Source organism: Toxotes jaculatrix, chromosome 2 (assembly GCF_017976425.1).
Source record: "Toxotes jaculatrix isolate fToxJac2 chromosome 2, fToxJac2.pri, whole genome shotgun sequence".
NCBI classification, from domain to species: Eukaryota; Metazoa; Chordata; class Actinopteri; family Toxotidae; genus Toxotes; species Toxotes jaculatrix.
This window is the reverse complement of record NC_054395.1, coordinates 13,290,225-13,302,618: the sequence shown is the minus strand read 5'-3', so window position 1 is coordinate 13,302,618 and position 12,394 is coordinate 13,290,225. Positions and strand designations below refer to the sequence as shown.

At 40.2% G+C, this 12,394-nt stretch overlaps 1 protein-coding gene across 3 annotated transcripts in view; it reads left to right on the top strand.

The window, feature by feature from the left end:
* Positions 1 to 5,035: 5,035 nt before the first annotated feature.
* espn (espin) overlaps positions 5,036 to 12,394 on the top strand; it is a 41,455-nt gene continuing 34,096 nt past the window's right edge. For 2 of the 3 annotated variants that reach the window (XM_041066085.1, XM_041066069.1), the window contains exons 1-2: positions 5,036 to 5,718; positions 8,478 to 8,671. In XM_041066085.1, coding sequence (XP_040922019.1) covers positions 5,419 to 5,718; positions 8,478 to 8,671 — 494 coding nt within the window. In that variant the 5' untranslated portion in view covers positions 5,036 to 5,418. The remainder of the gene's footprint in view (positions 5,719 to 8,477; positions 8,672 to 12,394) is intronic. The other variant, XM_041066077.1, reaches the window with a different exon arrangement.

Below are 12,394 nucleotides of genomic sequence, written 5' to 3'. Positions count from 1 at the left end.
ACATGTGACTGTGAATGTTTGAATTAGCTTTTATAATACTGAGACTTGCATATAATCTGTGCCTTTACATCTTCACATTTCCTGTATGGGTATAGATACTGTGAATCCATTGTTGGGTGTAAAGTTATGTAGTGTAGCTGCAATGAAACTACTGAACCTGTCCTTAATACGTTACAAAGTCGACTGAGACACAGAGAAACAATTTTAAGTCCAATTTTTTTTACCACATTTCCAGTGAATTATATCATAACAGAGTGGTCTCAAGCTGACTTTTCACTGTAGATGCTGTATTGTTCAAATGCCTGTCTTGTCAGATTAGCTGTCCTGTTTCTGTCTGTTGCTAATGAGCCTGAGTGTGAGAAAGTCTGACCATAGAAATTCTCACTGCAGCTCACGGATGACTGGTTCGCTGTGGGAGAGAAACGGTGCCTGCATGGTGAGTTCAGGGGGACAGAAGACTGTCTCACTAAATGTCTTAAGACTGCAAGAAAGACAGAAGAAACTAGATTAATTAAGATGGTAGAACTTATGATATTCATCACCTTCCTGTTTTCATTATTATGCTGTTTGAATTTCTTTAAAATTCAGTGTGCACTACGTTACATGGGAATCAGCCATGAAATGTAAGTTCCCAAAACTACATAACTATAAATCACAAAGAAAGTGTGATTATCTATTTAGGTCTACATCAGTCTGGAGCTTGTTTACTTTATTGACATTTATATAAAAACATCTAAGCCTATCTAAAAACTATGAAAAGCAATTTTTATTTTCCACAGCATCTATGCTCAGTTTCAGTTATTAAAAGGTGTTTGTTAAATATACAAATCAGTAACATGATAGAGAGAAGGACAGTTTTAAATCTGACACACTGTGTTTGTTCATGGCCAGAAAATCTTGTCTTAAACAAAAAAGCCGAATTTATATACTTTTAATGTTTGTAAGATTAAGGAATCTCTGATCTCTAAGGTTCAGAGAGAAGAAGGGGAAAATCATTGTGCATCAAAGTGAAATTAATTACACTGTAGATAATCAATTTCCATACAACAGAACCTCCTAAATGTTTTGTACTTTATTCAATAGCAGTAGTAACCTGAATATCCAAGTAGTTCCATAGAAGTGGATACAGCCTAAAGGCAGACTCTTTTCTGAGGAAATAACCAGTGTTTGTTTACAGTATAACCACCATTCTTGAAAGGTTTGACCTAAAACAATCCCTTTTCATGTCCTCACATCTATAAAGACGTTAGCAAAACATTTTCTAATGATCAAACTTAAATCAAAATTCTGTATATTACGTTATTATATTCACAATTAGATGTACATGTGTATGTGTATATTATTAACATTTTAATGCCTCCTGTAGAGAGTGCTTCACAAGAGACCATTTTAAGGCATTTTCTGGATGTTTTACATGTGATTACAAATTAATTTCAGTTTCAGCAAGAATATCAATCAGACAGAAAAAGAAAGAATGAAAGGAAGAAAGAATCTAAGTTTGGGGATAGCAGGATGCAGAAGGATAAATAAAGTAATTTCTTCCCTTTGTGTGTGTTGGTCTTCTTTCAGCTGCTTAATAAAGTTTATTTTGCCTGGTGTCTTTTTTATAAACAGTACTTTTACTTCTTATGATCAATTATGGTCTGTGTGCTTTTTATTATACTACGTAAATGTGTAGCTGGTGCTAGTACTGGTACAGACATGCTCCTCTCTGTGGTTCAACACAGACTGAAGGCCTCTACCCTGCACGCGCCCAGGTTTACTCAAGCGAAAGCAATTACTCTACGGCACGCGCCAACCAGCTGAGCCGTTGCAGATGGGCGCGAGGGGCTGTTCTATGGTCCATACTGTAATTTTACCATAACCTTGTTTTAAAGTTGGGTTTAAAATTGAGACGCCCGTCATAGTGATGATTTGAAAATAAAACAATAACAACAACAACAACAACAACAGCAACAACGACAACAATAATAACAACAATAATAACAATAATAATAATAATAATGTTGTTGTTGTTATTATCATTACTATTATTAATAGTAGTAGCAGTACTGGCACTAGTGGGCCTACTAGGAGTAGTAAGATGGTTCTGGGTCGGCCATAGTTTTACATTAACAACTATGTGTGCACTGTGCTATGAACAGTGTTAAGGCTCAAATTTAGGAGCACACTGGTAAACTGTTCACTTTTGTAAAGGCTGGAGAATTTGGGATGTTTATTTCGACAGTGGGAGATTGTGTCCCACTGTCGAAGGTACTTTCAGGCCATTTATCGTTGCAAGCAGACAGTGGGTTGTCAGGTTATAAGCAGCGTGATCTCGAGCAGGAAATGTCCTAATTTGAATGTTCCCGCGCAGCAGCAGATGTGACCATACAATAGATGGGGCCCACGCGCTGAATAATTGCGTCCAATTTGAATAACTGTCGCACGCCTGACGCGTGCAAGAAGTATCCCAGCTTTCCCAGGCTTCGTTGGAAAACCGTTGGCAGCCCCCTTTTCCAGTTCAATAGGGATTTAGCTTCTCATTGCTTGAAGTTGTGGGAGCGTCTTTAAAGAACCCTGGGAAAAGACTCCAGTTCACCTACACATGATTAAACCCTGTGTTAGACCCTTCATTATACGGAGCTGCTGTAGGCTGCAGCTGCAAGACGTCTTCTGCGTTTGATGTTCTGGGCCTTATTCACCAAATGGGCAAACTGGGACAAATGATTTTTGATCATTTCAAAAAGATAATGTGGTTTAGCTGGCCGTTAAGTAATCAATATCATAAAAAATAGACTGTTCAAATGTTAAATTTTGTGTAGCCTATAATCAGCTTGTGACGTTACGTTTTTTTTTAACTGGGCCGATATTAAACAAACAGTGGGTCTATATTTTTACAAAATAAAATCACTATGATACTTCAGTTAAATTACTACATAAATAATATACTCAGTTATTTCTCTTTCCAGGGAGTTCTGCCTGAACACATCTATTGTAAACAAAATACAGTCCCTATATGCAAACCAACAGATATATTCAAACAAATAGTAATGCCTAATATCACGGTGATATTTTTAAATACATACAGGAGGGTAATATATAAGATCGTATACATGTTTTTATCTGTAGGTAAGCCTCTCGCTATCATTCCTGTCATGTAAGATATTCTAGGCTGTAGTGGCATTAATGTAGTGTCCCCTAAGCCGTGTCAGAGTGTTTTTATCATCCATTTCCTTTAGGGAATTGTACCATAAGTGAAAAATGCTCGTGGGAATTTCACCTCCCCTCCCCTCCCCTCCCCTCCTCCACATCATTGGCGCAGGGTGTTAATGACAGTTGGACTTGTGCAACAGATGGGCCGAGGAGGCACGCGCCGAGCACGAGACTCACCCATACACACCCACCCCCCCATACTCCGCAGCGCACACACCCACATCCTGCAGAGGCCGATTGAGCGGAAAAATCAATCAACCTAATCTGACAGCGAGGAGGCAGAAAGTGGTGAACCTGATGTGAGGCTGCAAGTTTTGTTATTACGATGTCAGTTTCCAAACTAACCCATGAAAATACAGAAAATGTTAAAGACTGAGCACGAGTGTAGTGGGTTGCATTTAAACAGCCCTCCTATTTTCAGTGTTTAATGATAAGACTTCAGAGCAGTGAGGCTGGTCCATTGTTTTGACAATAAGGTACATTTTTTTCCTTACGTATATTTTTTTCATTATTAGTCGTTATTGGGATGTTAAATGCACTGAGGTGTGTGTGAGAGAGGTCTTACAGTGATTTAGAGCAGCCAGTACAGAATGGTGGCTTGACACCTGGACACCTCTGCAGGTAGAGTTGCACCTTTGCAGAATATGAAGCTTTCCTGCCACCGTTTGGTGGTTACAAGTATTACAGTTCATCACAACGTCGACTTCATAAAGTGGAAATATCTGCTACAGACATGACGCCCCCCTGCTTTTTAAAACAGAGATCCTAATTTGTGTGGCTAAATGAAAAACAGCACACATTTATGTAGTGAAAATAAAAGCTGTCCACAGAAATGTTTGACTGAACAGACTTTTAGGCTTCAGTTGGACTGCTGTGAACAGTGTTATGGAATTACTTGACTAGGTGAGTGTTTAGACTCAGACTTCCACTTAAACAAACACACAGTGGTGGAGGACCCATTCAGATCCTTAGTACGGTGCAATTATACTACAAGTCCTGAATCCAAATTTTCCCTCAGTGAAAGTACACAGGTATTATCCTCACAATGCAACAAAATTATAAGAAGTAGGCTACTCCTTTTGCACAATGGTCCCATTCAGAGTCTTGTACTATTATTATTATTAACTACTTTAAACTATAGCTTCTAACAGGAAAACCTACTGATGCAACATAATGAACTATCATAATGACAATTTAATTAGAGGTTTATTATGTTAAGAAAGCCGACTATAGCTCCAAAAGCTGTCTGCTGCACCCGACTGTCTTTTCAACTTTAACACCAAACTTAAGTTTTATAATTTCTTATTAAATAAACAGAGAAACGTACAAGCAAGAACTTTTAGTGATACAGTTTCGCAAAAGACCACCAGATGGACCTATACTGTGTGCAGACAGTGGGTGTCCGGTGATGCTGATTTGACGGCCATATGTAGAATAAATGCTCAGTGAGCCTGTATGAAAACAAGACTGGGCATGTGTTCCTAAAGTTCATTGATGAATTAGTGTTTATCCGTGGGTCTATACCTGACAGGCACCCACCACCACAGTTGTATAACTTTCTCTGCGGGTCTATACTGGGAGGTTTAAGTAGCCTGTTCGTACTGCCCCTTTAACTTCTGAGCCGATTTCCAGAAAGCAACAACCTGTAACAGGCTCAGCGATCCTCCCCCTGATGGATTATTTAACAGGCGCTGAGTGCCATGTCGCCTTCTGCTGTAGGAAGAAAAACACTGCGGAATATTTTCTGAGGCACATGATACACGTTATTCGGAAGCAAACAGGGTAAACAAACAACTTAAACAATACAAAACACTATTGATTACTGGAACACAAAAAAAAACAAACAAACGCGTGCAACAGGTGTTCAGCATCCTGCGGGCGTCAGACAGAAAAGAAGCGGATTACTGGCCCACATCGTCGGGCAAAACATAGAAAGCAGGTTAGTTTATCACTCAGATACAAACTGGCGGACTGAGTTTTATTCCAAGCATGTAAAACGTGTCGCTTATTAAAATGTGCAGCGTATGAACGGTAACGCATCAGGCTTTGAACATTTGGCTCTGGAAAAAATGTGGTGCAGTAACTGATATTTGCAACAAAGTGAACTGACTGAAAATATCTGAAACTTTGTAAAGTACAATGCTGATCCCGTCCTCACCGTGAACTGATCGGGCTCCAGCCAGGCAACCGCAGAGGAAAGGAGTCGCCCGATCTGCAGCAGTCATGGTGGTGGAGGGGGACAGGACGCTGCTCGCCGCAAGGCAAGGGGATGTGCAGACTCTGAAAGTGCAATTAGCGGCAAAAGCGCTCACCGGCGACGTTAAGGATGTGCTGGGGGCTACACCGGTCCACCACGCAGCCCGGGCCGGGAAACTGACCTGCCTGCGTTTTCTGGTGGAGGAGGCAGGACTGTCGGGCAACTGCCTGGCGAACAACGGGGCGAGCCCGGCGCATGACGCAGCCGCCACCGGCAACCTGGCCTGCTTACAGTGGCTACTGACCCAGGGTGGATGTCGCCCAGAGGTGAGTGACCTGAGCTGTAGTCGGACTAGCTGAAGTGTGGCAGACAGTAGCCTAATTCTCTGTTTCCTTTGACCTGGCTGCCATTTCTTAGTTGTGAAGCCTACGTGCCAACCCCCCAGGCACCCAATCCCTCTCCACCACGCAATCCCTTTCCAGTTGGACCTCTCAAACTAGAATCGAAGAGGTCCAACTATGGTCCAGTGGACCTCTTCAGTTATACTCTGACCAGTGTCCATGTAGTTTCATGCTTCAAACATTTAGTGTTTCCTAACACAGTTTGCAGTTGAAAGTGGAAAAAAAGCTCCCGAAACTATATTTAGATCATCATCAGATGCCAAACCTATACTAATAAAATCCAGTGAGTATAGCAGCTTTTCATGGAAGAATGATCCATCTGTTCCTTTTCAGAGTGAAAACCCAGAGATACAGCTCACTGCCTTTAATTGAGAATTACCAAATAACATTTTTCAAATAAATTCTACATCTTTTACAAGATGTTGTGTCTCTTTTCAAAGAGTCACTTCCACAAGTGGTCAGTAGACCACAAGGGCAACATATATGGTCTAAACCTTTCCATGACACTATGAATTCAATTCAACTCCCCAAGGTTCTGAAACTGTAAAACACAGAGTCTTTTTTATCTTGAACGGTGATCAGTTATCAGTCTGATAACAACAAAAGATGACTTCATCCAAGATGGGAACTGCCATCTCTCCACAGAGGTGATCTGACTGAAAACCAGAGATCCTTAGACATTCTCAACAGCCTGAACACTGTTTTGTTGCTATTTTAATGAGACATATTGAAAGGCGGCATGTGCCAACACTCCAGTGTATATAAATTAGTCAACTGTTGGTCAGTGAGGATGCACTAAAAAATTTACAAGTCCTCTTTGTTAGTTTGTGACTTTTTGTTTTTGTTCTGGTTTGAAAGCCACTATGCTGCACTCACCTCATGTTTCTATGGTAATGAGGTATGCAAAGCTGGATTTGCAAATGCAGTATCCTTTATACAGTACATGCTGTGATGCAGAGAGAGCACAGAGGGAAATGCATAATGACAGTGTAGCCTGATGTGATAGTAGGGAAGATGTTTGGCATTGTTAGTATGGTTAAACCTCCACATGACGGATTAAACCTTATGACCTCTTATGACTGAATTACCACGTTTCCATGTCCCTGCTGGTAGAAAGATGCAAAGTATTCAGAGCAGGGAAGAAATGCAGCAGCTACTTTATGGGAGTCATAGTAAAGGATGTACTGTTCTCTAAAGTATACCCCCATGTACCACAAAGTTTATATATGCTAATGTTGAACAGCACTTATATAGCCATTATAGTCTGGGATTATTTTTACAATATGTTGTAAATATGTGTTGTGTTTCTTTAGAAACACAGACTAATAGATGTCCTCTCTATCACACAGACAGGACTCAACATTCTCACTTAGTCTCAGTTTAAGATTTTCCAATTCACCTTTAAGACTGCAGAAGGAAACCCATGCAGACTCCAAACATTAAGGACCCGGCCAGCTCAGTCAGATTCATCGCCAAAGTACTCCTGGTCTGAAAAGACAGTGCTAAGCCAGCATGCTGACCAACAGTTTGTCTACTCTTAGTCAAAAATGATTCCAACACCACAGAAACAGAAGTACCACACTTGAGTCAATCAGGCACTCGATCTGACCTGTAGTAATCTGTGATTCTAAATTTGAAACACAGAGTAATAAGAGCTCTATTATCTACTTACTGTCTCCATTACTTTTGAGGACTGCCTGACAGAGCGCAGAAGAGTGACAAGGAGCACCCCAAGCCAAGAACTAACTGATAAGATACTTGGCTGACATTTAGTAAAACCTATCAATTACCAGTTACAGCGCAATTCACTTGATGGGTGGTCAATAGTAAGCTTCCACTTTTAACTATTGAGTCTTTTGCGCTGTCACTGCAGCATGATACCGATTTTATATGATGTTAATGATGTTCATTTGAGTCATTCTGCTGTCTCACATTACAGTTTTAGATTCTTTGATAAGGCTTGTTGACGTGTTCATATACATCTACCCAAAGAACATGTATATATACTTATTTTTTTTCTGAAATACCTATTTGTCCATCTCTTGATACAAAGAACAAAAAAAGTATGTTTCAGGTAAACACAAGTAAGTTTTATAAGGAACATGTCACGTTTTACATGTCAGGGATGGATGAGAGATTTGAAAAAGCCATGATCTGTGAGTCTTTTTGATGATTTAAACATTTTTAGTCATGACAGGTATTTGGCTTTAATTTCTGTGTTGTATCAGATGCTCTTTTCCAGCTTTGCTGATTATACTTTAGGTTTGAGTGCAATCGTTGGTCTATACTGCTTAGAAATGCAGCAAGTTAGAAGCTCAAGGATATACTAAGTTTCTCATTAAGAATGGGGTGTGTGTGTGTGAGTTTGTGCAACAACGTGGAAGTTCAAAGGTAGTAAAATCTGTATCACAATGAATAAGTCTTTCTTTTGATTGGAAGTTGATTGTTAGGTACTGCTTCCTCAAAACAAAAACTTAAGCAATTAATTTTATAATGTGAAATCACACTGCTGGCTTCTACAGGAACAGTACTCTATATCGCTGATTCACAGTCTAACTCCGTAACTCTTGGTGCTGAATCTGTACTCCAGTAAAGTATTTTGGTTATTAAGCATTTTAATCAATGGGAACTTTAATTTCAGAATACAATATTTCAGCTCTGTTCCTCTTTGGTTTGATCTATAGGACAGGGACAGTTCTGGGGCCACTGTTCTCCATCTCGCGTCCCGCTTCAGTCACCATGAGGTCACCGACTGGCTTCTCAAGAGTGGTGAGGTGGATCCTGGGGCCTCCACCGATACAGGAGCCCTACCTGTACACTATGCTGCTGCCAAGGGAGACCTGTCGTCTCTACGACTTTTACTGGGGCACAGCCCAAGGTAAGAGCAGCTTACCAACTCTTATTTTTTTTCCCAGATGTTTAAGAAATAATTCAGACTGATACACGAACAGCCAGAGTTTTGTCCACTAGATCAGCTTCGGGCTCATGCTGTATTTTTCCATGTACAGTAACTACCAGCGGTGGCGGGAAGCAACATGAACTTTGTTTTTTGATACCTGTGGAGCAATCTACATACTTGTGCACAAATCCCATTTAGGAAAAAAAAACCTCTTAGGGGTTTAACTTTCCCAAAATACTGCACATGACCACAGTCCGCATGTGCTACTTATGTAATACATCTAGAATAATTTCCATACTGTTGCCACAGGTCTGTATATCTGTGAGAGCTACGCCAGAAATCAATTAAGTGTGTGAGATCTGATGTTTGTGTTATCAACCTGCACTGAGAAGCAACAAATTCTCACATTTGAGAACCTGTAACTGACAAATGTTCTGCATTTTTTCTTTAACCTATCAAAATAGTTGCAGATTAGTGTTAATATGTTAATGTATGTAATATGTTAATAGTGTGTGTAAGCATGTGTGTGATTACCCCTTGATTAATATCACCCTTAATCAGTGCATTGTCAGGCCCACCTGTGCCTTACAGAGATAACACTGGTCCATATGAACCATATGATCGCCATGGACACGGGTGAGGACTGAATTGCTGTGTTTGGGAAGCAGCACTGATCACACAGGATAAGCACCAACTAACACCACAAACTCTTTATATGCAGAAGTCATATCACATAAGGGAGGCAGGGTTTAGGGTCACTGCATTCTCCTTTCAGTCAGCTCCACCAACTGCCCCGCACCAAACAGCAGACAGACAAAGCTAGCGACTATCTGGTGAACACAGTGGGCAGCTCAGAAGGTTTTTTTTTTTTTTCTACAACGAACGTCAGAGAGGTTGGTTTTGACTGTAACAAGATGTGTGATGATCACAATGCAGCAACTTAAGTGCAGATTTTGCAGCCCCAGTATTAAACAGTTGTTACGCAAGTTTGGCCAAATGCCAAAAAGTTAGTATAACTGTATTGTTCAGAGTATATAGATAAAAGTATCACTGAAAAAAGCTCCTCTGTCAAATATGCTGCATTGACAAAGTGAACTGCAGTTTTGATGTATAGTGTATTATCATCAGACCACTGTGAACATATTTTGTAAATAAATTCACAGGCACTGCCAAGTAGATCAGTGATCTACAACCGTCTCAGCACGGTGTATATCTGTCTCATGTAATACCACATGTTACTGTGGTCTTATTCCAGAGCATTAACCGGTATCATAGCCAGTGTAAAAGTATTTAAACTGCAGGAGTTCAGCTGACAGTTACAGACACTGGAGTAAACACTGTGAGAGCAGGTGTTAGTTGCTGAAACCGTGCTTAATATTCCATGAAGAGCTCAATGTCCTAACTCGTAATCTTTATGTTATTATCAGATCGTGATTTGTTTAATATTTTTTATGGCTGCATTGCAGCAGTACATACAAATAAATGCATTTCACTGACATATACAGCAAATTCACTGGTAGGGTTAAGTGTCTTGCTCAGGGAGAGAGAGCATTAAATAATGAATGCTTTTTAAACCTTTTTTATTTTAGTCATAAAATAGATCCCTGTGGGTAATGTTATGTAGGCAAGATGACTGGCCTTGTTCATTTTGTTTTTCAGTTTGGCGTTATTGGTAGGAACACCTGTCGGGTTATAAAAGAATAAAAAAGGAAAATATGGAGATAACTGCTGAACTGAAAGATGTTCTCTGTGTTGGTGTGACTTCAACTACCAACAGTGATCAGAGACAGCTGCCATACAGAAATAGAAATGTAGATAATTTACCACACAGAACAGCCTTATCTGTTGAATTGTTTTGACTTTGCTGACCTTGGCAGGATGAACAGCTTCGTCCAGGCTCTAACTCCGTGCTCTGCACCTCCAATATTGTCTGGTTGCACCCCAGACAGGTGCATAGCTGCTGAAAATTTAATGACTCTCAGGGACACGGTAGCTCCCTGATAGCTGGGTCCCATTCACTCTTCTCCACCACCCCTCCCTCTGTTGCTGTTTACCACCATCTCCACGGTGACACACAGTAGCGCCAACCGGCGATAAGATAATGAGGAAAACAAATCCATTTGAATAGACCGCTTTCTAGTCACTAGCCTCAGGCATTGTTTAGACTGGAACTTTGCAGCAGCGAGATAGCATTGTTGTTTCACGGTTTATTACAAGCTACAAATTTGTTTCAGCGGGTTTTAAGATGTAATTGGATGGACTTGAAAAATCACAAGGATAACATGACCCCCTCTGTTACATCATCACTTGAGTAACTGGCAGCCTAGTGATGGTACAACATAATGGGAGTGTTGCTGTACAGAGGTATTAGTACACACACTAATAGTAAACAGTAAACAAGCAACACCCACTACAGGTTAAGTCCTCTGTTGATTTTCTGTTGTCAGTATTATACTATGGTCAGCTCTATTTCACACAGTTAACACCAACACAGCTTCAAGACACAGAAAAACCTCCACACAAGACATCACACTTCGACCAAGGCTTTAACTAATACAGACTTTTGAAGGCTGAGATAGATATCAGTTATAACAGCTATTTTGTAATTGAATGTGACAATTTCATGACAGAAAATGGTAAAATCTATAAGAGTTAACCCCCTCAATTTGATTCTTAACACAGTTTTTTGAAGCAATTAAAACCACTACAACCACAAGAATTCACAAGTACAATTTCCATCTGTCCATTCAACCAGCTTATGATGGAAGACAAGCACCGGTTTAACTTCACATGCAATAGCCACTGAGGTGGTTGCTTATTTTAAAAGTATATACTCACTGTATTTGGATTTAAATATCACAAATGTAACAACAAATATGTTTTCTTCTGAAGGACATGCAGACAAAAGTCCTGTGTGAACTGAGGACAAGCTCTCAGCAGACGCCTTATCATAAAACTGCTGCAGTATTTAACTGCCTGCAATTCTCTGCTCATTATGCAATCCCTGTCTTTTTGTTTGTTTGTTTGTTTTAAGATCAGTGGAACACAGATGCGGCTTTGTTTCCTGACATTTTAGTGTTAGATTTATAAGGCACATCTGAATCGGCAGGTCATTTGCACATTCATCCCAGTGAACCAAAACCAACAGGCTTGTGTGCTGTGCCTCTGCTGATAGCCTCAGTACACAAAAGACTGAATGAATGAGAAAGAGAGAGAAAAAACAGGAGAGACCACAGACAGGTTATGTAATCAGTTAATGCAGATTAAGATCTCTGGCCCAAGCCATAATTCCAACATGTAGTTGAGAAGGGTAGACCTCTACATTAGGATATTCTAGAAAGTTAGTTATCTAAATATACAAGGTGGACTAACAGGGGAAATCACCCTGCACCCAACTATCTGACTCAGTGGCATGTCAAAGCTCAGGTGCTGGAAACACAGAGAAAAGTAATGACAGCATTATGTTAATAAAGACAACACAAAGTGATTAAACTTCAACACAGAGTACTGTCTCAGGATATGACTGCTCTCTCTGCTTCACCTCTAAAGATCATTCACATTATTATGATTAGAAGACACTTTGATGAGCATCTAAAGTTGGACTGATACTTATTGTGTAGCAGCTCGCAGAGGCTCAATTACTGCTTTCTGACTTTGAGCTGATGTTCCGCTTCAATCTTAGATACACAGAGAGTGAGGGGT